Raw genomic sequence first — 27,351 nt, forward strand, 5'->3', positions numbered from 1 at the left:
TATAGTTATTCACTTGGGTGATTAGATGTTTAAATATTTAAAGCGTAATTTGCTGGACTGATTTGTCGCTACTTTTAGAGGAAAGGATAGGTTGTAACCTCAACCTGCAGTATTTCAAAGAAAAATAAATCAGTTTCCAGGACATTTATATGCTACATTAAAAATAATCAACATAATACAGAATTGCTAAGTGTGCTGGTTAAGTGTACCTTTCAACTCCGCCAGGCTAAGGTGTCCAATTGTCTGGTCAAATACTAGTCTAGATGTTACTGTCAAAGCAGTTTATAGATATGATTAACATGTACCAAGAGTTGACTTTAAAGAAAAGAGAGATTACCCTAGATAATGTGGATTGGGCCTCATTCAATCAGGGAATTTCCCCTTAAGAGCAAAACTTAAGGTTTCCCAGAAAAGAAGAAATCCTGCCTCAAGACTATAACCCAGAAATCCTATTTCAATTTTCAGCCTTTCCTAAAAAATTAGGACTCGCCAACGCCTACAATCAAGTGAGCCAATTCCTTAGAATCACTCCCTCCCTGCCTCCTCCCCCTCCATTCTCTCATATTCTCTCTCATCCTTGTGTGTGTGATGTGTATACATGCACACACATCTCTCTCCACACAAAAGATTCTCTTTTTTCTGGAGAACGTTGACTCAAAGTGTTAGAACCTATCAAGGAAAACACAACCAACTGTACTGATCATAGTGACTGAAAGTCAATCTCAGGGTTTGCTTATAAACACTTGTCCACTTATAGTACTTTTGAAAAAATGCAATTACTATCAACATCTCTACTTCATGGATTTGGGGAATATAAAATCAACCTTAAGTTCCCACACTGTTCTTCTTATATGCCTCTACATGTTTTCCTAGAAATACTTCAACTTTGTACAAGTAATAAACAGTCAAGGAAACACATGTTCAAGACAATTACTTATATGAGTTCTGCTAACTGTGTGCTGCATCCTAGGATGCAATGAAGTCACAAAAGGCTTATAATTATTCAGAGACACAGAGAAATATCTGTCAGATACCACAAGAATTCTTCTTTATGATGACTTTCTATCTTTGGGAAGTACTACTCAGAAATCCAGGTAAAAGAAAACGAAGTTGCAGGTGTCCAATCTGACTCCAAAGTTTGAGAATCTGAGTGGTGCCCAATAAGCATACATATTCCATTAGTAAGTAATTGTGGCAATTTAAGAATGAAATAAATATATTATTCTTTCTTTAGAAAGAATTGTTTTTCAGTTAACTACTAAATTATTAGGACTAAAGTACATATTAAGCTGCATGGAGCCAACCAGTTAATAAAAGAAACCATGAGATATTTTTATTTCTTCTGGCTTATGAGCACGTGAAAATATTATAGACACGCTAAGGGCGCCATGAACCATGACAATTTGGTAACTTCTGATATATATCACTTGTCTTCAAGTCACATTTAATTTGGAAACAAATGGTAGAGAGGCTCTCTAGACTTCCTACAATTAATACCTAGTAAGCAAGATTTAAAAAATAAACCATAACCATTGTAAAAGCAAATATCAAGTTAACATTGAAATGTAATGTATACAACTAAAACTACAATAAAGTATCTGGTTGGAATAAGGATGCAATCAGCAAAGACAGATGTCTCCATAGTCTATACATTTATTTCCTTGATTACAAAAATAATAACAGCACAAAACAGTGAATGTGTGGGGACTTAAATAAACAATTCGAACACAGGGGCTCAGCAAGCTTTTTCTGTAAAGGGACAGTTAGTAAATATTTAAGGCTTTGTGGGCCTTATTGTCTCAGTCATAAATATTCAACTCTCAACATTAGTCATAAACAATATGTAAAGAAATGCACATGGATGTATTCCTGTACAAAATTTTGGAAAACTTTCATGTGTCAGTAAACACTACTATTCTTTTTTCAACCATTAAGAAATATAAAGCCCATTCTTTTTCTTTGTTTATTTGTTTATTTTCAGAGAGAAAGAGAGACAGTGTAAGCAGGAGAAAGACAGAAAGGCAGAAAGAATCCCAAGCAGGCTCTGAGCTGTCAGCACAGAGCCTGACATGTGGCTCAATCCCACGAACTGTGAGATCATGACCTGAATTGAATCCAAGAGTTGGATGCTTAACCAACTAAGCCACCCAGTTCATAGACATCCCTATAAAAATCATCCTTAACTCACAGACTTTACAATAACAAGCAGCAGACTGAATCTGGGCCATAGGCCATACATAGTCTGCTAACCCTGTGAACACATGAATAGAGCCAAAACAAGGATGAAGCAAAAAAAGTGTGAGGTCAAAATTTAAGGAGGTGCTCACTCTCAGCACCTCACTTGCCTCACCCAAACCTGGCCCTGATGATAAATACTATAGGAATACCTAAGAAAGACCCAACTAAAGCTTAGGAGACTAAGGCAAAGTTACCTAGAGGAGCTTAGTTGTTTTTTTTTTTTTTTTTTAAGTTTATTTATTTTGAGATAGAGAGAGGGTGTGAGCTGGGGTAGGGCAGAGAGAGAGAGAGAGAGAGAGAGAAAATCCCAAGCAGGTTCCACAATGTTAACACAGACCTCAGCATGGAGCTCAAACCCATGAACTGTGAGATCAGAATCTAAGCTCAAACCAAGAGGTGAATGCTTAACCAAATGAACCACCCAGGAACCCCTAGAAGATTTTAGTTTTAAGGCAGAAGGAAACAAGATGAAGAATCAAGCTTAAGGAAGGTGAGAGACTGGGACGGGGTGTTTAAGGGAGAGGGAATGAACAGCATGTAGGCAAGTACTCTGGAGCAAGAGGAAGGTAAGTGCTCTCAAGAAAGTGAAAAGTGATCTGCGCAGTGAATAGCTGATCATGAAGTTCCAAAATGAGGCTAAGGGATGAGGCTAAAGGGGTCAAGAACTAGATTATGGTAAGCTTTTGTAGGCAAACCTATCCTGGAAGCATATGGACATTTTGTTTTCATAATGCAGTATTATCAATTAGTACTGAACGCAGGCATTTGTTGGACTCCCCCCTCCCCTAAATCCCACAATGAAAGTAAAGAAATATAAAAAGCAAAGGATTAATCCCATAGAGTCCAAGAGGAGAAACTACACTGGGTAAAGACAGCAACAGTGTTTTGAGGATGGCCGGTGCATGAAACAATCTTAAGTGACTGGGCAGAACAGCAAAGCCTGAAACCAAGCTGCCTGCCAAGGAAATAACAATAATGTAAGCAGATGTGGTCCTCAGAATCCTGCAATCATCATGCCTCAAAGAAGGCAGAGGTGACGCACAGAGCTCAAAACAGGAAAACTGGCTGAGAATCTGTATAAGAAACAATCAGAACCTTGTAGATCCCCTTTCCCACTCCTGAAATAATTCAGAGACACAAAATCTGAACAATTAAAATCAGAGAAGCTCCAACTCAAGAAACCAAGAACAGAGGAAGGCAAGGTGAGGTATAAATTAAAGTCAGAGAATTTAAATGAAAATCTAGATGCTGAATGGTGAAACATTCTCACCTGCAAAGCCCTTCCCCCACCCTGACTTCCACAACAGTTGTTCATACTAAAAGAGAGGCTATGCCTCAGGAGAAAAAAACAAAACAAACAAACAAACAAAAAAAACCCCACCTACAAATACTGTGACTTTCTAGTAAATTTCCCTAGACCACGCAATATCCCCAAAGTTCTAAGCTCTAAATTAGGTGATTAGTCTAAAAAGTTTTCATCATTCATTCAATATAAACAAGTAACCCTGAGAGACTTCGCACAACAAATGCTTAGAAGAAAAAGTACTCTAATGGTGGCTTCTGCAATAAACCCAGCTCCTTTCCCAAAGATACAAAATCATTCTTAGTTTAACTTGGCCTACTCTACTATCTCATACTGTTCTCAAGTGTTGAGAAGAGACAACCCATCTCCAAAACCCTTGCTTGCTTCAAAGCTATCTGGATTTACTGGAATTCATTTGCCTAGCCCTAATTAATTCCTGCATGTATTTTTGATGTTCTTCAAAACTGTGCTTAGAGTCAAAAGCAGCCATCTGAACTGGAATACTATTTTATTCACTTCCATTCCCTTCGTCTCTACGCTCAAACATGATGGCTTGACATGTTTTTGTTGAATTCTTTGAGGAAAAACAAATATCCTCTTCGTCATGAAAAATGAAAAGAGAAAAGATAAGAAGTGTTCCATAAAAGGCTTACGCTCTAAATACCAGGAATGAAAGAAGTCTGAACCAATAATAACAGCTCTTTCCTCAATCTTTCACACTGTCAACGGGCTCCAACAGTCCCAGCAATAGCCACTGTTTGTGATTTCTCTTTAATATGAAATTTAACACCGTGGAGGTGGCCTTTTCTTCTCATCTATTTTTTTTAAATGATGATTATTTAAGATAACATGGAAACATAGATAGGAAATTACAGAAAATTTTCTGTATGACTTTTTAATGCACCACGTTAAAAACAAAACAAAACAAAAAAAAAAAACACAGTAAAAAAGCTTCCCCACGTTGGATTTGACAATGATTTCTCGAATATGGCAGAAAGGCATAGGCAATAAAAGGAAAAGAAAGGCAAACTGGACTTCTTGAAAACTAAAAAATTTTGTGTAGCAAAAGTATCAGCAAAGGAACAAGGCAACCCACAGAACAGGATAAAATATTTGCAAATATTTGCAAACTCAACAACAAAACACAATCTGATTGAATGAAGGGCAAAGAACTTGACTAGACATTTCTTCAAAGAAGAAAAACACAAATGGGCAATGAGCATATGAAGAGACAGTCTACATCACTATTCCTCAGTCTACATCACTATTCATTCACAAACACACGGAGATACCACCTCACACACATTAAGGTGAACACTCTCAAAACAACAACAACAACAAAACAGAAACAACAAGTGTTGGCAAACACTGGTACCCTTGTGCACGGTGGGCAGGAATTTGAAATGGCACAGCTGCTGGGGAAAAGAGTATGGTGCTTCCTCACAAAATTAAAAATAGAATTACCATATGACCCGGGGATTCCACTTCAGGATACCAATCCAAAAGAAGTGAAAACAGTGACTTTGAGAGGTAAGTGTAAAGCCATGTTCACAGTAGCTTTATTCACAGTAGCTAAATTGTGGAAGTAACCCAAGCATGAACAGATAAGCAAAATGTGGCATATACATACATTGGAATATCTTTCGGCCTTAAAAAGAAAGTAAAATCTGACCTATGTTACAACAAGGAAATTATGTCAGTAATGTAAGTTAGTCACAAAAAGGCAAATACTTTATGATTCCATTTACATGAGGTACTTAAGAGTAGTCAAAATCACAGGCATAGAAAGTGTAATGGTGGTTGCCAGCAGCTAGGAGAGTTATGGTTTAACGGGTGTAGAGGTTCAAGTTTTATAAGACTGGAAGAGTTATAAAGATGGATGGTGCTGATGACTGTACAACATTATGAATATATTTAATACCACTGAACGATACACTTAAAAATCACTGAAGGTAAATTTTATATGTGTTTTATCACACACAAAAAAGGAAAAAAATGTAACATAGGAGACAGCTCTCTTCTCACAGCACAATGAACACATCTCTAACATAGTGCTCATACGATTACTGTGAAATTACCCATTTAAGTATTCTCTCCCTTAAGATTACTCTAAGCTTGTCAAAACAAATGTCTCCAGTGTGTAGTGTACAAGTGTCTGATCCAGGATGGATAGGAGGCAGTGTAGAGTGTTCACTGAGACATGAGGCTCCAAAGATAGGTTAGCTGGAATATACACAGAAACTCCATCACTTACTAGCTGTGTAAAATTAGGCAAGCTCGTAAATTTATGGAAGCCTCGGATTTCTTATATGAGAGATGGAAATAAAAATACTATTATTTCAATAGGTTGTTGTAAGGATTGTATTAGGTTGTTGTAAGGATTTAATATAATACATGACACTTATATTATTGTTAAATATACTGCTATTTTAAAAATCACTAAACAAATTTTGCTAAACTGAACTAAATAAACTCCTTTAACTGTTTTAATATTATCCCATCACAGCTAAATTTATTTTTTTTATTTTTTTTTATTTTTTAATTTTTTTTTATTTTTTATTTTTTTTTATTTTTTTTTATTTTTATTTTTTTATTTTTTTTATTTTTTTATTTTTAACGTTTATTTATTTTTGAGACAGAGAGAGACAGAGCATGAATGGGGGAGGGTCACAGAGAGAGGGAGACACAGAATCTGAAACAGGCTCCAGGCTCCGAGCTGTCAGCACAGAGCCCGATGCGGGGCTTGAACCCATGGACCGTGAGATCATGACCTGAGCCGAAGTCGGACGCTTAACTGACCAAGCCACCCAGGCGCCCCCATCACAGCTAAATTTAATGAAGGTAATGAAAAATCTTACATATCTATTCATCTAAACAAAGGCTAGGAGTTCTAACGATATTTAGATATTATCTAGTGATAATATCTAAATGAAATTCTAGAAAAGCCATATACATTCTCAAATTTGCACTTCCTTGATCTAGATTTCCTTTAAGTGGAAATAACACATCTGTTATTCTTTGTTTTGTTTCACAGAGATTTTACAAATTGCCTCCATTCTAAAGACATCGTTCAAGTACTTTTCCACCTTCTGGATCTTACAAATGTGAAAAGATTAAGGACCTAAAACACAAAAACCATATTTTAACATAATGTATATAGTCTCAAGTAACCAACTCACTTAAGAACCTTATTCCATACTTGCCCTGGTGGCTGGTTTCAGTTACAGTATTTTTTTAGTAAGCTTTTGCTGATAACCTTATTTCCCACAATAATTATGAAGGAAACTCACTGCATGACATTGCAAGACAGCAAATAATTTTATGTCAAGTATTTCTGCTTCAAGTATGAATAAATAAAAACTGCAACCAAAATTCCATCCTATGGCTAAGCAGAATACAAGTGCCTATTATGAAGAGAACAAGGGTAAATTTCAGTTGCCATTCACAGATTCCTTTTTCTTTCTTCAAAATTACAGGTATAATGTAAGTTATTAAAAATTTTAAATATAAAATTTTAAATACTACAAGACTTTTATAGAATTATTCCACCAAATTATTTCCAATCCTTATTTGAATAAAGACTGAATTTCTTTAACTAAACTGATTCTTACCTCTTGATTAAATTTATGTGCCATCTCATTAAGAAGCGAAGAAAAAAAACTAGTATTTTGTAGCAGGACTCGACCCATAACGCCAAGATATGTTGACATCACGACAGGATACCTCTGTAAAAATAAATGACAGCACACATAAAATTATGTCAGGAGTATAGGTAGGAGTCAAAATTAGGTAGGAGTATAAATAAGAACAATTACGGACACAGTAACAGTCAACAGGGATATACGATAACATTCTACATCAAAATCCCTTCTTTAGGGGGCGCCTGGGTGGCGCAGTCGGTTAAGCGTCCGACTTCAGCCAGGTCACGATCTCGCGGTCCGTGAGTTTGAGCCCCGCGTCAGGCTCTGGGCTGATGGCTCAGAGCCTGGAGCCTGTTTCCGATTCTGTGTCTCCCTCTCTCTCTGCCCCTCCCCCGTTCATGCTCTGTCTCTCTCTGTCCCAAAAATAAATAAACGTTGAAAAATCCCTTCTTTAGGATAAAGTGCCAGTGTTATCTGAGTTTGAAGTAACTTACTAAATATATGTCATACAAGGTCAAATAAATGTGTTACATATATGTTATATGGATTATAAACAGATACACAGAAAGAATATTTACCGATGGCTTATTTATTCCTACTACTGTGAATACTCCAAAAGTACATAGTTACATGGATCAACTTAAAAGAGTGACTTCAAAAAAAGAAGCATTATTTGCATATATTTAATAAGTGCTACAACTAGCACTGTTCTTTTCCATTCCTCTATTTCAAATCTTTGTGGATGAATACACATGCATATGAATAAGAGACATACGTTTAAAAAAAAAAAAGCTATACTTTGTGGAGAAGGAAAATGCAAAGTTGGATAACTACCCTGAAAATTACTTGATATACTTCAAAACACTCCAATTATAAGAAAAGGTCTCTGTTTATCTGTAATAATAAAGAAAAAGCATTTTTCCAACGAAGAAGGAAAATAAAAGTAGATGGCTCAGGCAGTTAAGCATCCGACTCTTGGTTTTGGCTCAGATCATGATCTTGCAGCTCCGTGGGCTTGAGCCCCACGTCAGGCTCTGTGCTGGCAGTGTGGAGCCTGCTGGAGAGTCTCTTTCTCTCCCTCTGTCTCTGCCCCTCCCCCACTCATGCTCTCTCTCTCTCTCTCTCTCTCTCTCTCTCTCTCACACACACACACACATAAATGCATACATACATACATACATAAAACTTAAAGAAAAAAAGTAGAATCCTAGAGTCCAATACTACTACTCTTAGAAGCTTAAGGAAAATCTTACCTCTCCTTCTATAATACCTCTGAAAACACAGGGTAGAATTGGTTGAAACATCTGTGGACCTAATACTGGGTTCACTTTAAGGGCGTTTTCCACAACCTAAAAATCAGAAAGACATACTTGTAATAATAATGCAAGTAACTGCTTCATGCAAATACAGGTAAAGAAAACAATGAATTAAAGAACACACACTAAATCTCAGAATACACAAACACATGACATATACAATATTCCAACACTAGATGCACTTTTACAATCCATTAAAAATCGATTTGATAAAAAAAGTGATATAAGGTGTATAATATATAGACATAGCTATACATACCACATAGAATAATCACATTCTAATAACAGGTATCATTCTGTTAATGTATCACATTTGCATTATAAAAAACCCTTAAAAATGTCACACCAACAGAGGCAGCAAAAGGCATTTCATAAGTGTTTGCTTTTTTGTAGTAATTAAGACAGTATGGCACTGGCACAACAACAGACACATAAATCAGTGGAACAGAACAGAGAGCACAGAAATAAACCCATAATTATATGGTCAATTAATCTTCAACAAAGGAGGCAAGAGTATGCAATGGGAAAAAGACTGTCTCTTCAACAAATGGTACTGGGAAAACTCAACAGCTACATGCAAAAGAATGAAACTGGATCATTTTCTTATACCATATACAGAAACAAACTCAAAATGGATTAAAGACCTAAATGTGAGATCCAAAACGATAAAATTCCTGGAAGAAACATAGGCAGTAATGTCTTAGACGTCTGCTGTAGAAACACTTGAGTCTCCTTTGGTGAGGGAAACAAAAGCAAAATGCAAGCATTGGAACTACACCAAAATAAAAAGGTTTTGCACAGCAAAGGAAACCATCAACAACAAAAAGACAATCTACCAAGCGTAAGAAGATAATTGCAAATAATGTATCTGAAACGGGATTAATATCCAAGACATATAAAGAAGTTAGACAATGCAATACCACCACCCCCAAAAAACAAATAATCTGATTAAAATGAGATCACAAAGAGGTATTTTTCCAAAGAAGACATATACATTGCCAACAGACACATGAAAAGATGTTCAGTATCACTCATCATCAGGGAAATAAAAATTAAAACCAAAATGAGGCATCATGACACACCCAAAAAATGGCTAAAATAACTGAGGATGTGGGGAAAAAGGAACCCTGTTGCACTGTTGGTGGGATTGCAAACAGGAATATTACTCAGCCATAAAAAAGAATGAACTCTTGCCATTTGCAACAACACAGATGGATCTAGAGGGTATTATGCTATATGACGTAAGTCAGTGAGAGAAAGACAAATACCATATGATTGCACTCGTGTGGAATTTATGCAACAAAATAGTTTACAAAGAAAAAAAGAGACAAGCCAAAAAAACAGTCTTAAATACAGAGAACTGGTGGTTACCAGAGGTGGTAGGTGGGAAGGTGTGTGATATAGAGTGAAGGGGATTAAGAGTACACTTTTCATGCTGAGAACGGAGTCATGTGCAGAACTACTAGATCATTATATTACATACCTAAATAATGTATGTTAATTATTTTTAAAAGTATTGGCTTTTAAGCGAGAAAAGGGAAGTTAATGAAAACTATACTCACTCTCCAAAGGTGAATCCACCTTCCAAGTTTATCAATAAATTAGACAAAAAAGGCTTGTTGCATACATACTGTATATTTATTAAGTGAGAAATAATCTTATTTCATTTATAATATAATTATGTAAGTTACCAATCATCAACACTGATTGTTACAGGTGAAAATTTTGAAGTGTGAGTGAAACGGGTTCCCTCTATAACAAAGATAGGTAGCATGAAATTCAAAGTAGAGTGAGATTTTTTTGTTTGTTTATTTTTGTTATATTTTTTAGGGAGCAAGAAGGGCAATAGTCAGGAAGCAGCAATGAGGACCAAGAAGGAATTTCCCATGCTTATAGCACCACTGCTGGAGAGGTAAGAATGAAACCAGACACCATTTAAGAGGTTTGTGGGCAGGTACTAGACTCAAGGCAGAGCCAAGCTGCCCTTAAAACTTGTAGCATTATTTCTCAAGCGTGATGACTGACATTCTGAGTGGGATAAGGATTTACTGTTCAGGACTACTTCATGCATTGAGGGGCTTTTAGCATCTCTGGTTTCTATTCATTATCTGCCAAGAGCATACTCCAAACACGATCACAATCAAATATATCTCCATGCATTTTGAAACATTGTCAGGATAAGCAAATAATACCCATGGATGCTCTAATTTTGAGCAAGAAGTAAAGGGAATGTCCAAAGAAAAGTTTAAAAATACAAAAACTCTGTTGGCCAAGCAATATTCTATCTACTAAGAGATACAGGATAAAAGGTATCACAGCTCCTGATTAAAAGCAACCAGAGATGAAATTCTGAAGATAATACAATCTAACCACAATAAAGTGTATTTAAAAAAAGAGAGAGAGATTTGGAATAAGATGGGGAAATATGTAGATAAACTAGTAAACTGAGAGAATCTCAGAGGTAGATGCTACCACCAAGTCTCTACTTTAGCTATGAATGGAAAATAAATCATTTGCTGATGTTAGACAAACATTTAACTTCATTCCCTCCTGATACTCTGCTATAATTACAGTACAAGGATTTTAAAGGGAGGGGGCATAATTGTAAAAGGACCACAGGATGAGAGATGAACACTGGAAGACACAAAGAAGAAATTAAAAAAGTAAGTGACTTATCAGGTCACAAAGAGCTAAAAACCTAAGGTTGCAATGGACAGAGTGGAGAAGCAACTTAATTTACACCATCTATCTTCTTGCTACCTCTCATCAAAACCCAGAGAAATTAGCAGAATCTCCTTTGGAAAATAGAGTATAGAAAAAGCTAAAACTAAGACTGACTGAAAGTCTATTTATGGAACAGAATGCCCAATATTCCCAAATCTGCACATCTGGGCAACTGACCATCTCTCTCCCCAGGGAAGATAGTGTATTATCTTGAAAGGCTCTAAAAGAGTTTCCAGACTAGGAGACCCCAGTAGTGCCTAGTACAATAAATTAAAATCAACTGACATCAAGGCACATCATTGTAAAATTTCGGAATACCGGAAACAAGAAGCAGCTACAAGCCTGGGGCAGAAGAGGAAGGCCGGGGAGTGAGGATAGCTCTGGAAGAGACTTCATCAAGAAAATTAAAGTAATAAAATACCTGATGGGTCAAAGCATCTGAATGTATTGAGCAGAAACTACTGGCAAAGAAAGTAGTGCATATAAAAAATTACACCAAAAAAATTATTAACTCCAAAGATTATAGAAGTGTGTGCAGAAAAGGAGTAATCATCACACATTTAGATCGTTATGATTTTCAAAGTATAAATTCACTTAAATCTATCATTCAGTACAAACCAGCCGTCAGTATGCATTTTCTTTATATATAAAGACAGTTACTATTGTATAAAGGACCCACAAATATTTCAGGACTAAAATGGAATCTTTGTATTCAAAAAGGTTAGGAACCATAGCTATGGAAGATGAGGTTGTTTCTGAAAAATTATGTACCAAAATGCTATTATGAGACTTGGAGCAGGGATTGTGAAACAGAATCAAGAGAAAATTTAAAAAATAGAACTGATAAGATTTAGAAAACCAATTGAACAGTTAACCAAAGGTGAAAAAGTCTGGAATTAATCCTGGTTTTCATGTTTGACCAATGGTACAATTATGGTCCTGCTAATAATAATGAGGTTTTATTGTGGACATGATGAACCTCAGAAGTGAAAATCCATGGAACGGTCCTTTTTAACTTCCACACATGACATTTCACAGTCCACTTTCCAAGTAAGATAAAGCAGTTTTGACTTAAAAGCCACAGAGCTAAAATTATGACTATTTCCACTGAAGAAGGCACCTCTATAAACCTAGGATCAAAATCCTTCCGAACATTTTGATCAGCAGCACTGCCTTCCATTCTAAAAAAAATTTGAAAAATCCATCTAATGATTTCAGGGGTAATAAACAATTCTGTATATATCAAGTGAAATGCAGGTACACACGGATGGCCAAACAGAAGAAAATAACTCTAAAGACAACTAAAGTAATCAAAGATACTTTAAAATAAGGTAATATACAGATATTAATAGAATTTAAATCATAACTTACTCTTCTTAGGAGGGGAATCATTATGTTCTCAGGAATTCTAGCTTGTGTGATGTGTTTTAATCAGTGCAGTTTTATTCTGATGCTCAAACTGTCCCATCATTAGCCAAGTAGGAGCTCCTTCAAATTGATTCCTGTATCCTTTTCATAGACTCCCACCTTCTCTTCCTTCTGACACAAAGAGATCTCTCCATTTTATCTTGAGTATCTCTTGTCTCAACTCTGGAGCCAACCAGCAGGAAACAACATTTACAGGCCACAATCTATGTTCTAGGATTCTATGCCACAATCTATGCCACTGGATTAACACTGCTTCTAGTCTTTCCCTTAGACAGCTTTAAGAAATCTGTTTTCTCTTCCCGAAAAGTATACACCATAAATTCACCAACTCCAGCTAACATTACAGTGTTTGACATAAATTCTGTGATTTTGTATTTCCATCTTTCTCTTACAGTGAAAAATCTCAGATTGTAATAACATTAACTTGTTTCTTACTAATAAATACAAGATTCTACATATATACTTACAGGTTTCAAAATAACCATACTAATAATTAGTAATGACAATAAATAACACTGTTGAACGCAATTTATAATTTCCGAGTGTTTCTTTCTGGTCTAATATTGTATCCCACCAGGGATACACATGTAAAATACTATGTACTAAATTTACTTGAAATATTCTTCTCAGATGGCTATGGCACCAACATAATAATAGATGCAAATGTTTTACCTGTTTTTGATCTTTAGGAACTACTTCTGCTTTATTATTTTAAATCCTGTAAAGCATCTATTTGACTCCAAAACCTAAAGCAAACAACAGGCATACAACCTGAAAGATCTACCTTTTACCCTCTCTCCCTCTTCCCACTCCATAACCACCTTTATTAATTTGGTTTATTTGTCCACTGCTCTGTATGCTGTACTCTTGAAACAAGAAAATTCCAGACACTAGTCGTCGCCTATCATCTCAAAATCATTCGAACACTATTATACAGAGGTCATCTTCATTCCTTTTTAAGCTGCACAGTACTTTTCTATGTGGTTTAATAAGCTGGGGTACCTCCAATCATCTAATTACCTATTACTAATTATTTTTTATCATTCTGCTATTATAAATTAAACTTCTACACTTTGGTTTTAATCCATCCCTTTTCTGAATATACTTGGAACAGACTATATTTTTTAAATCTGTCAAAAAAAAATGCAGGCTTTTAGCTGGTATCTTCCACTCAAACCATTTTCTTGTTTTAGGCTTATACTGCAAACACAGTGGTTAAAGGCATGGATCCTGAAGTCAGAATGCCTATGTTTATATTACAGATCCAATACTTAGTAGGTGTGTGACCTTGGACAAAGTATTTACCTCTTTGTGATTTAATTTCTCATCTGTAAAATGGGGAAAAAAACCAGTACTATCATCATAAGTTTATGTGAGGACTGTTATGTGCTTAGCAATGTGTAGTATATATGTTAATATTAGATCTATTATTATTATTACAGAATAAATTATACCTTAAAAATATTTGTGTCATCTTAAGTCTTACTACAGTGAATGAAAGCAACATGACTCATTACTGGTTGATAAGACCATGACAAGAGAGTTTCTAAACTCAAAATGATATGTATTCATATAGACAAATTTCAAATTAAAGAGAGGTTAGTAATTCAAATTTGAGTATTTTTAGAATATAATTGTATTCACCTAGATAACTTGTTCTGAGTCACAAAATATAATAAAATCTATTTTTGCTCTTAACCATTTGCTTCTAAAGCAGGTATACTTGTCTCTCTATCCAATTTTTGTAACATTATAATTTTCTGCTTCAAAGAATAAAGCAGTTACTTCTAGATAGTGTCAGAAATTAGTGTAACAGTGACATTTAGCCAAAAATGTATTAAAAATGTTATATGGCTTACTATATTAAGAAACAGTATGTTAGAGGTATTAAAAATGAAAATAATGAGCTAATATTAAATATTATTAGAGCTTTACTGGAACTCTGAGAATAGGAAAATGACAAAAATTTTGAGAATTCTCTCAGTTTTCAAGTACAGGCATAAAAGCACCATTGTCCTAAAATATTCCTTCATTTAAAAAACACAAATAATTTATTCATAGTTGCCAAACTCCTAGTATTTATCATCAATTAAATGATAAGATCTAGCCTCTGAGATTTCAAATAAAATACACAGGTTTAGTTATAGCAATGTTTACCCAAAAATAGTGTTAAATGTTGTATGAGATGGCCAATTTTTAATTCAAGTACTCATATCCTATCAAGGAACTCCTGTCGCCATATGTCCGAAGAAACTGGTTTAATCATTAACTTTTGTTACATGGTACAAATATTTTAACGTACACTTGCATGATAACTGATTTGTGAATTACTAAATCAAATATTATTAGGTACAATTAAGAAACAATGATATCAGGGGCGCACGGATGGCTCAGTCAATTGCTGAGCGTCTGACTTCAGCTCAGGTCATGAGATCTCACAGTTCCTGAGTTCCGGCTCCGTGTCGGGCTCTGTGCTGACAGCTCAGAGCCTGGATCCTGCTTCAGATTCTGTGTCTCCCTCTCTCTTTGCTCTTGTCCCACTTGTGCGCTCTCTCTCAAAAATGAACATTAAAAAATTTTTTTTAATAAAAAAAAACCAACAGTGATATCACCTTTCACATGAAAGGAAAAAGGAGAGGCAAAGAAATTTTTTTCTAGTAAATTTGGTAATTTCCACAATAAAAACTTTTTTAAAAGACTATGCTACTATTTTGGAAAGCCAGAAAGAATTAAATAAAATTAATTTCAAAGAGCCAGCTGAGATATATAATTCTTTTTTTTTTTTTTTTAACGTTTATTTATTTTTGAGACAGAGAGAGACAGAGCATGAATGGGGGAGGGTCAGAGAGAGAGGGAGACACAGAATCTGAAACAGGCTCCAGGCTCTGAGCTGTCAGCACAGAGCCCGATGCAGGGCTTGAACTCATGGACCGCGAGATCATGGCCTGAGCCGAAGTCGGCTGCTTAACCGAGTGAGCCACCCAGGCGCCCCTGAGATATATAATTCTTGATAAAAAATGAAGTTTTATCATTGTGTAAATAGCCTTAGTTTTGAAGTTTTAACTAATGTATTTTTTACTTTAAACACTTATTTAGAAGAAATGTGCAATAGAAGAGGTGGAATAACTTGATTTGTTTTGGTTTTCTTACAGCCAAAAATCTTAACCAAATGAATTATATGGCCTACAAGTTTGGTAGCCTAACTTTCTCCGAAGGGAGATATCGGACAAGTACTTAATTATATAATTAGGTAAAAACAGCCAACACTTATACTACCTGATTACATGCTAGGCACTGTGGTGAGTACTTCACACATGTAAGCTCATGTGATCCTCCTCTCAACTCTAGGATACAGGTAGTTTTCCTGCCCATTTTCAAGATGGAAAGTGAGGAACACAGTAACCTGCTCACCTTCCACAGCTGTGAAGGAGCAGGGCCAATATTCCAACCCTGGCAAGTTTCACTTCAATCTGTAGTCTCACCCACCATGCCAGAGCGCTTTAATTATATTATTTCGTTAAGAATAGAATTAAAAATAGCCAACATTCCCCTTCTGACACATCCTAAAAATCTGCATCATTTTTCAAATGAATTTCACAATGCCCATTCCATATGGCTCAGAACAATTTGTCCTTCAGAAATTATTAATACCATGACAAAGCAGGAAAAAGCAAAAACATTTCAATTCAAATTTTTTGGGAGATGTTTAAAACTAAGAAACAACCTCTTAATCACTTAAAATATATCCATTAAAATTTAGCACAGAGGACTTCAGATAATGCAGTTACGAATTATTGAAATTTCATGTGGCACAACTCCTTACATTAACAAATGAGAGAAGTTAGGCCCAGAATATACTCCAGATGGATGTGCAAAGCACAGGCCAAGAGGGAATAACACTGCAAATGTACAGCTGGTATGTTTTAGTTGGTATTTCTGCTGGACGTAGGGATAATCACTGTGCAATCCTTAACGTAAGAATTATGGATTCCCTCGCTTCCAAAACATTTACACTGTATGCATTCAGAGAAAAGAAAATACATAATTTATTGAAGTTAGGACCATGGAAAAGCTTAGTCTCTTAGAGGAGAAATATAGATACACACACACACACACACTCCGAGAGAGAAAGAGAAAGAGAGAGAGAGAGAGAGAGAGAGAGAGAGAGAGAGAAATCTACAAAGATACCATCAAAATGAGAAGGCAATTTCCTTTCAAATTTCTTTCCCTCCTATATTGCCAGTCATTTTTTCCTCAGGTAGAATTAAGGCCCAGGGTTGACTTTTTTTTTTTTTTTTTTTTAATATCTTCTAGTTCTGGGGAAGAAATTATCACCCAGGCAAAAGATGAGGCTAGGATTACCTAAGACAAATGAAGTTTCTCAGTAAAATTATATATTGCTGCTACATCAGTTTGGTAAGGGCATAAATGCATTAAAAATTCGCAAGAACATTTTTGTACACAACATGTCCAGTGTTACTTAAAATCTTTGCAGCTGAGAGAATCCTTTGAAAGTAGTGGGAGTGAGGACTGAGAAAACACATAGCAGCAGACCAGGCCTCAGGCATCCAGGGTCTCTATAAGCCACAGATTCCTATAATTACCCGTTCAGAGCCCAATGCTTCTTTTCCAACTGTGGCTCACATTCTCACCCTTTAACACTATACTAAGAAAGAAAATAAATATGAAATTAAAACCAGAGTTTTGCCATATTTTGTTGGCCGCGCCAACATCTTGATTTTAGACTTCTGGTACGTAGAACCCTATGAGAAACGTAATTACTATTATACGTTGACTTCTATTGTTGTAAGTCACCCACACTGTGGTACTTTGTTATAGTGGCCCTGGGAAATATATACAGTCCTTAATGATATGATCTGGTACCTCCCTTGTCTGATCATCTGATAAGTGAAAACCTCAGTACTACAGCATAGGATACCTTCCAATTTATAGTTACTATATGTTTTAAATACCACCATTATCTTCACCTTCAATAGACAATCATCACAGTATTTTCTCTGCTCTTAGTCTTTCTCACTTCTTTGTGTTATTTAACTTGGTATTTGTCTAATTCATCCTAACCTAGGTTGCCATAATTTGCAAATTAAAAAACTGTGTTTTATCTGGAAACCATAAACCCCTACTAAACCTCTAATGCAAAACCACTATTTAAATAACACTGAATAGGGACTGTTTTGTTTACTTGCCACTCCCCTCCAACAAAATGAGTTAAAAGCAGAAACTGGGGGCGCCTGGGTGGCTCAGTCGGTTAAGCGTCCGACTTCAGCTCAGGTCATGACCTCACAGTCTGAGAGTTCGAGCCCCGCGTCGGGCTCCGGGCTGACAGCTCGGAGCCTGGAGCCTGCTTCCAGTTCTGTGTCTCCCTCTCTCTCTGCCCCTCCCCTGCTCACACTCTGTTTCTCTCTCTCAAAAATAAATAAACATTAAAAAAAAATTAAAAAAAAAAAAAAAAGGCAGAAAATTTTTTCTTATCACCTATGCCTAGTAGAAGAAAGCAATAAATACCAATACCAAGGGTTGGCACACTATGTCCATGAACCATAACCCTATCAATAAAGCATTACTGGAATACAGCCACACTTATTCAATTACATATCATTTATAACTGCTTTCAATTCTATAATGGCAGATACAAATAGTTGAGACAAAGACTCTATGGACCCACAAACCCTAAAACATTTACTATCTGGTACTTTACAGAAAGTTTGCTGACCCACTTGGTGAATAAATGAATAATCACCAAAGATATCAAATGCAACCAATATGAAAGTAAAATCAATAAGCATATTAACATGGATATCTGGAGTTTTACAAGTGTGTGTATACAATAAATGTCTGAAGAACACTTTAAATATTATGATGCTTCAGTAAGTTCACACTGATAATTACTCTTATTCGAAGCATAGCAGCTATCACAGTGGTTAATACAGAGGATTTTACCATCTGCACATTTACCTGCTTAGTAACCCCCCCCCATTTACACTGTGAATTAGTATGACAATTACTTTCATTAGTTACATACAGCTGACTCTCGAACAACATGGGTTTGAAGTGTGCAATTCCACTTTTATTCAGATTCTTTCAGTATAGTACAGTAAATGCATTTTCTCATTTCTTTTCATTTTATCTCATATGATTTCCATAATAACATTTTTTCTGCCTTACTTTAAGAATACGGTATATAATACAGATAAACTTAAAACACACGTCTTAATGGATTATTTACATAAGCGTTTGGTTAACAGCAGGGTTTATTAGAAGTTTATGAGGATTCAGAAGTTAAACCTGGATTTTCAATGTGCAGAGCGTCACCAACTTAAGCCTCTGACTTATTCAAGGGTCAATTGTACCTTTCTTAAAATGGACCTCTTTGAGCAAACACTTTGTATTTCACTGGGGGGAAATCATATAGTTTTTAGGACCTAAATAAATGCCATGGTTTCCATACAATAAATCATACTTTGTTATGATAATTAACACTTCACCTAACCATCTTGCATATCTGACCGTATCTGATCCAGAACACAGCTAAGAAATGAGGGGGATAAAAAGGGGATGTACATTCTTGTGAAGTACAAACAGAGCACATGTGAACGTTATGTATATACACACACATACGTGTACATGTAAAGATATATTTCACTATATATTTATAAACACCTATGTGTTTATAAATATATTATTTCACTATATTTATAAACACCTATGTGTTTATAAATATATATATTTGATACTAGTTATATCTAGAGTACATAAATATATACAACTCGGAGCCTGTTCTTAATTATACACAATTATATGCAACATATAAAGATCTTTAACCTGGAAAGATATAAGGCATAAAGATTAACTCAGTTTATTTTTAAAGTTTTTTTTTTAATTGAGGTATAACTGACATAGAACATACATTACTTTCAGGTATACAACACAATGATTTGATATTCATTCTAAATTATACACAATCTATACAAGTTAGTAGTGTAACTATGATAGCCAACACAAATTAAAAGTTCTAAATTATAATAATAAAATTTCTTCCTACAAGTAGGCTAACCAACTGGAGCAGTGAGACGTATCACATGCTACCAATATATGTTTACAATTCATAAACATTTTAAAGCCTTGCTACACAAAGTAAGGTTTCAGAATGGGGGAGGAGGAATGGGCCTTGATTAGGGTCCCATCAGCAGGGACCTTGTCAGAAACGTGGAATCTGCATTTTAACAACATCCTCAGGAGATCTGTATGCACATTCAAGTTTGAGATCCCTGGTTCAGAGGTGTCAGAGAAATTAAATAACTTTAAAAGAAAAAACTGTCTAGTACTTTTCTTGCCAATCATCCAAACCCAAATGAAGGTCCAATTTTGCAAAATACAGATGGAAAAATTACAATATTCATTTAACATAGAACAATACCTTGAGCACTTGAACTTGACCTTCTGTAGTAATTTCCTTTAGCAGCTCACAAAAGGACTGACATAGACCTACTGCATATGTCTGAAATTCAATCAGAAGTCAAAATATACATATGAATAAATTTGCACTATTAAAAAAGGCAAAAATTCAATGTGGAACTATCACCTATTTGTGCATTATATACTTAAGTTCTAAGCATATAAAGTTTCAATTAGAACTCTTAAGAAGGAAAAGCTTAGAAAATAAAAATACAGTTCATTGCTTTACTGATTTTTACAGAAATGTAAGGATACATTTATCTGCATCCTATCTGCCTTACAGTGCTTACAAAGTTTTTTTCTCTCTTTAAAGTAATAGAGTGATCTTTAAAATTTGTAAAAGGTACCTATTGATTTCAAATGAGCAACAATCAAATAACTACATAAATTTTTACAACGCAGAAACTACTAAACCATACCTGTAGAAATTCTGTTGATGATAAAAAGATATAACCATTGATGATCTTAAAGCAGGTTCTGAGGTTTTCTGAACTTAGTTCTGCCAATAAATTTATTTGAAAAAGAACAAATTAATTCAATGTTCACAATCAGTTTAAATGAAACAATTTATTTAGAACTAAGTTATATACCCTTCTTTACAAATCTTTTCTGAGTGCTATTCAGACTACTAAGATATAGATAGCTATCTAAAAACTGACATCAACCTATACGTGAGTACTTTCCCATACACCTCCACTAGTTAAAACAATTCAGAAAAAAATATTAAGGACCAGGCTTTTTTTTCCCTTCAGAAAAGAATTATGTAACCAAATGAACCAACCTTTTGTTTCAAACTACATTTCTAGTGCTAGTGCCCTACTTATGGAAAGAGTCCCTGTTACACTCCAAAAACTTAAACCATTTAGATAATTCTCAATCCTTGATTATCTTCAAATCTCCTCCCTGTAGGAACTTACACATAAAAGATGTTCTTAAAATGTAACTACCAGGGGCACCTGGGTGACTTAGTCCATTAAGTGTCTAACTCTTGATTTCAGTTCAGGTCATGATCTCAGTTACTGGGTTCAAGCCCCACATTGGGCTCCACACTGATGGCATGGAGGCTGCTTGGATTCTCTCTCTCCCCCGCTCTCAGTCCCTACCCTGCTCATGCAAGCTCTCTCTCTCAAAATAAATAAATTTAAAAAACTGTAACTACCAGAATAGCACAAGGATACTGTGTTTTAGCTATTCGAGTAGAAAGCTATTTTATTAAAACTGTATATCATCAAATGTTCATAGTGTTATTTTACATCTTAACACGTATAATACAATAGACTACAGATCTTATGTATATAATTATACAGATCAAAACATGACCCCAAAATCTACATTAAACATCTGCCATTCTTTGTTGCTAATATTTTCAAAATTCTACTTACAATACGATTAAAAAAGATTTTTTTTCTGACAAAATATTGGCCTAGGCTCTGGCACTCAATTAATTCCCATCCTAGCAAAGTGAGAAGACATTCTATTTGGATGAGAACTTCCCATGTACTTTCAAAAGTATCGGACCATCTTACTTCCAGCTCAAAACGTCTTTTAAAGGCACATTCAGTACATACTTTAGGATTCAACAGACCAGTTTAAAATGAAAAAAGTGGAATGGACAGAGATGGATGAAATTGTTACCATACTAATGAAAAAACATAGAAATAATAAAAGCTATCATCTAAATATTTTTCATGTAAGATGACAAAATCTCTGGATAAAGGAGCAGGCCTTTATATTGGATAAAGCTGTTGTGTTTTTTTTTTTAAAGTTTATTTATTTTGAGAGAGAGAACGTGGGAGCAGAGGAGGGGCATAGAGAGAGGGAGAGAGAGAACCCCAAGCTGTCTCTGAGCTATCAACACAGAGCCCAACATGGGGCTCGAACTCACAAACGGTGAGATTATGAACTGAGCTAAAACCTACAGTAGGACACTTAAGCGACTGAGCCACTCAAGGCACCCCTGGATAAAATAATTCTTACAAGAAATTGTCTTTTTCTCCTCAAGGAGAAAGCCAAGTCTGGACTTGGGTACACTGTTTAGCAGACCAACAGTGAAAAAGAGATGGGCAATGATTACAAGTAAGGCAGAAAGGTCTTGCTTAAATAAGAGCTTAAAAAGGCCACAATACAGGCACATCAGGGAATGTAATTTCTAAATCACTGACGTCTAAAATCTTATCAATATATACGATGAAGGGAACAATATTTAAGAAGGATTAATTTCCAAAACCACAGTGTCCATCTCTTCTTGCAGACACTTTAAACACTATTCGTGGGTGCATCTAGAGAGGCAAACACTCAAGTGACTAGTTCACTTCATACTGTTTTCCATGCCTCTATCATGCCAAGGTTAGCTTTGACTGAATTTTCTAGGACATGCTATTATCAGCAAGTATTAAATACTGACACTAAAAATACACTTAAAATTAATAAATTTATCTAATTTAAAGTATAATGAATGTTATTCATTATATCCATGAGTTCCTACAGACACTCTGAAGAAAATTTACTGTCCAGTCTAATATCAAAAGGAGCTATGTTTTAAGGCGCCTGGGTGGCTCAGTCGGTTAAGCATCCAACTCTTGCTTTCAGCTCAGGTCACAATCTCATGGTTTGTGAGTTCGAGCCTCACGTCAGGCTCTGTGCTCACCGTGTCAGAGCCGATTTCAGATCCTCCGTCTCCCCCTTTCTAGCCCTCTCCCACTGCTCTTTCCCTCCCTCACTCTCAAAAATAAAGGTTAAAAAAGTTTTTTAATAAAAAAAAAGAGCCATACTTCAACCATGCAAGAGATCGTATTTATTTTATTTGTTTTATTTTTATATATATATAGAGAGAGAGCACACCCGAGCAGGAAAGAGGAGCAAATGGAGAGAGAGAATCCCAAGCAGGGCTCAATCCCAAAACCTTGGGATTATGACCTGAGCTGAAATCAAGAGTTGGAAACTCAACCGACTGAGTCACCCAGGTGCCCTGTATTTACTTTCAGACCCTGTGAATAACTTAAATCAAATGCTATCAAGCAGGGGCTACTGCCCTCCCAGGAGATACATGGCAAGGGCTGGAAACCCTGGTTGTTACAACTGTCTAGTGGAATGAGGTTAAGGAGGCAATTAAGCTTCCTACAATGCACACGACAGCACCTCAAAGCAAAAAATGACCTGACCCAAAATGTCAACAGTGTCCACACTGAAAACGCCTAACTTAAGTGGTCAAGTGTTTCTTTCATAGCTTGTGAATGAAATCAGAGGGCAAATCTCTGACCCATAGTATCTAATTGTACTATCCATGTATGATTTGTATCTATTAGTCTAATTATAATTTATACTCTGCAAATCCTTTTTTTTACCTCCTATTCTTTTGCTCCTGTAATCTGTACCTTCATGTTATGTTTTATTTATTTTCTTAAAGTCTCTGTAATAGGACAAAGAGAATAAATTATTGAATAATGTTTAAAAAATTGAGTAGAGGGGCGCCTGGGTGGCGCAGTCGGTTAAGCGTCCGACTTCAGCCAGGTCACGATCTCGCGGTCCGTGAGTTCGAGCCCCGCGTCAGGCTCTGGGCTGATGGCTCGGAGCCTGGAGCCTGTTTCCGATTCTGTGTCTCCCTCTGTCTCTGCCCCTCCCCCGTTCATGCTCTGTCTCTCTCTATCCCAAAAATAAATAAACGTTGAAAAAAAAAATTGAAAAAAAAAAAATTGAGTAGAAAACTCTATTTAACCATACTACTTAATGTTTATGTTTGGAAATGTGACTATCACAATTTCTTTTAATTTCAAGTTCTGATAATATATGAGGGCTAAAATGTGTAATAGAGCCTACCTACATTATCATGAAGTTAGAGAGGGAAAAGTCCCTTCCAAATTAGAGAGCAAGTTACCAGCAGAAAAATCTGATGCGTCAAGGAACATTAGTTTGACATTTATGGTAACATGGACAAGAGCCAGTCAGATATGTATCTTGTAAGTAAGTAGAATACTAAATAAGTTAACACTATAAAATAGATTTAAAGGATTTTAAAAACAAGCCTTTAGAACTACATTATCTGAATTACTTTTAATTATAGCCTCTGGTTCTACTTTAAATTCCTCTGATTCTACATATATTTAGGAAAAAGGATATAAAATGAATTTTAGCCCTGGATTTATTCACACTTAATTAACATATCTTAAAAACCATTAACTTAAACATCTAATAATAGTCAATATTGTTGGTTTTATGGATTTTAAACGAAAATGAGAAAATTCCTGCCAATAGCTTTATTTCTACTTATAAAAATGTAATAGCTATCATATTGACTAAGTAACTTTTTAAAAATCACAGATATTGGAGCGCCTGGGTGGCTCAGTCAGTTGAGCGTCCAACTTTGGCTCAGGTCATGATCTCGCAGTTTGTGAGTTCGAACCCCGCATTGAGCTCTGTGCTGACAGCTCGGAGACTGGAGCCTGCTTCGGATTCTGTGTCTCCCTCTCTCTGCCCCTTCCCCGCTCATGCTCTGTCTCGCTCTGTCTCTCAAAGATGAATAAACGTTAAAAAAAATTTTTTTTAGGGGCGCCTGGGTGGCACAGTCGGTTAAGCGTCCGACTTCAGCCAGGTCACGATCTCACGGTCCGTGAGTTCGAGCCCCGCGTCAGGCTCTGGGCTGATGGCTCGGAGCCTGGAGCCTGTTTCCGATTCTGTGTCTCCCTCTCTCTGTGCCCCTCCCCCGTTCATGCTCTGTCTCTGTCTGTCCCATAAATAAATAAAAACGTTGAAAAAAAAAAAATTAAAAAAAAAAATTTTTTTAAATAAATAAAAATCACAGATATAAAAAGAATCTGTTTTCACTGATAAGCAAGTTTTCTTTTGATCTGTATTCTTAAATGATTAAAATTAATACTCTGGTTGGACTTCAAAGTAAATTTTAAACCTCATATAAAAGAATGTATACGCAAAATGCTGTATGTGGAAATTAGTTTTACAATACTCAAAAAAAAAAGTTAACACTGATGTCAAGGTTACTAAACGTGTAAACATGATTTCTTCATATTACCAAACCAAATACACATACCATAATACATAAAACAAATTACACATAATGTTTGCTTTCAAAGAGAAAAGCAGGGAATAAACTAATTCAAAAGCATCGATATCATCTATATTCACTGCTACTATCTGTAAAATACAGAATTTTTAAAACTTTTGAAAATTAAAAAAGTTTACATCAAATATCAGTATCACAGGGATGAAATCTCACTAGTTCTTTTTTAAACAATGTTTACTCATTTTCAGAGAGAGGGCATGCGTTTGTGGGGGAGGAACAGAGAGTGCATGTATGAGTACTCGTGGTGGGTGGGGGAGAGCAACAGACAGGGAGAGAAAGAGGGAGAGAAAGAGGGAGAGAAAGAGGGAGAGGTAGAGGGAGAGGGAGGGACAGAGAGACAGAGACAGAGACAGAGACAGAGAGAGAGAGAGAGAGAGAGAGAGAGAGAGAGAGAGAGAATATCCCAAGAAGGCTCAGTGCTGTCAGCACTGAGCTCAAGGCAGGGCTTGATCTCACCAATAGTGAGATCATGATCTGAGCTGAAATCAAGAGTCAGATGCTTAACCGCCTAAGCCACCCAGGTGCTCTACAATTTCACTAGTTTTTGATCCAGTTAAGTAACAAATCCTACAAAGGTTGGTTAGCTTTTCTTTTAAAATAACAGTAATATTAACAGTAACACATATAATTGCAAAATACTTAACTAATCTTTAGTATGTGCCAGGGAATGTTCTTAACACATAGAAGTCCTTACTGATTTGGAAAGACTATGCATCAACTACAAAGCTTTCTATGGTAAACTGTACCATCGTGTTTACCTAAATCTACACTCAAAATACTGTCATAAAATCACAGTAGGGTTAGTCAATGCTTTTATGTCTCTTTTTCCAGTGTACCAACCCTTCTCCTGCTATACTGTAAAGGTCAGGTATGCTGAATTTGGGGTCAAAGAACACATGTAAAGTGAAATCACTGTGACTATCCACTTTGCCATGAACAGGAGTCAGCCATTTTTACTTAGGAAGATATCCATAAAGGAAAATTGTCTGAATCCTGTTCATGACAACGTTGATAATGGCTCCAGTTGAGGTTTCTATTCCTCGGTCAAATATAAAGAACTGTGGATTACCCAGAATGGCACTGTATGTGGTCTCCAAGTTAGGTAGAATAGAACTAAAAGGCCTCTGCCAGAGTTAAGGGAAATGAAAGGCTATTTCCCACTCTATTTCTCTGTAGTGTCTTAAAGACAGACACAACTTTTCTTACAAGACTAGCAATAAGTGGTCTATTGGCACAGTCTTCATCTTTGGGAATTTTTTCAACATTTTTATAAGGACACTTTATGATAAATGGCAAGTGGCTCTTTAATGGAAAACAATGGGTATTTTGGTATTATTTTTTATATGAAGAACAGGATAACAGAAGATCTCAGAAAAAACACAAAGGACTAATTATATCATCTGCCCACTAATACCACCCAGCAAATGAGATGTTTTCTAATCAGTTTTAATAGTGTTTTAATCCACATTTGTTGATACTTTCAAAAAGTTTATCTACTTTTCCAGTGCATCACTGTACCTCAATAATATTTCTGCCTCTAATAAAACTGCTCACTACAAGTAAGTTCCCAGAAAAAAGTCTTCAGATATTGCCATAAATGCCCTCTCCTGACAATATTCAGTTAGTGTATACAAAGTTCCAATGAAGGAATTAAAGATGCTTGAAGAATACTATGAATGGAAAAAAATTTTTACATTTTATAAATAAATGATACTATTTTACAGACTGGAAAAGAATCAGAAAGGCGACTAAATAGCACCGTATACAATCCTTGTATTACTCCATGAGTTGATGTGGATGAAACTCGACTGTATTATGCTAACTGAAGTCAGTCAGTCAGAGAAAGACAAATATCCTATGATTTCACTCACATGTGGAATTTAAGAAAAAATACAGATGATATGTGGGGAAGGGAAGGAAAAATAAAATAAGATAAAAACAGAGAGGCAAACCCTAAAAGACTCTTAAATACAGAAAACTGAGGGTTGCTGGAGGGGAGATGGGTGGGCAGATGGTCTAGATGGGTGATGGGCATTAAGGTCGGCAGTTGTGACAAGCACCGAGTGTCATATGTAAGTGATGAATCACTAAATTCTACTCCTGAAACCAATACTACACCGAATGTTAACTAACCTGAATTTAAATGAA

The 27,351-nt window shown here is 35.7% G+C and overlaps 1 protein-coding gene across 5 annotated transcripts in view; it reads right to left on the minus strand.

The window, feature by feature from the left end:
* Window positions 1-27,351, minus strand: part of IPO11 (importin 11) — a 198,786-nt gene that overhangs the window by 65,055 nt on the left and 106,380 nt on the right. For all 5 annotated transcript variants that reach the window (XM_025924123.2, XM_086700099.1, XM_086700100.1 and 2 more), the window contains 4 exons: window positions 20,546-20,625; window positions 20,089-20,169; window positions 8,436-8,531; window positions 7,153-7,266 (listed from right to left, as the gene is read on the minus strand). In XM_025924123.2, coding sequence (XP_025779908.1) covers window positions 7,153-7,266; window positions 8,436-8,531; window positions 20,089-20,169; window positions 20,546-20,625 — 371 coding nt within the window. The remainder of the gene's footprint in view (window positions 1-7,152; window positions 7,267-8,435; window positions 8,532-20,088; window positions 20,170-20,545; window positions 20,626-27,351) is intronic.

Source organism: Puma concolor, chromosome A1 (assembly GCF_028749965.1).
Source record: "Puma concolor isolate L17-30 chromosome A1, mPumCon1.1.hap2, whole genome shotgun sequence".
NCBI lineage: Eukaryota > Metazoa > Chordata > Mammalia > Carnivora > Felidae > Puma > Puma concolor.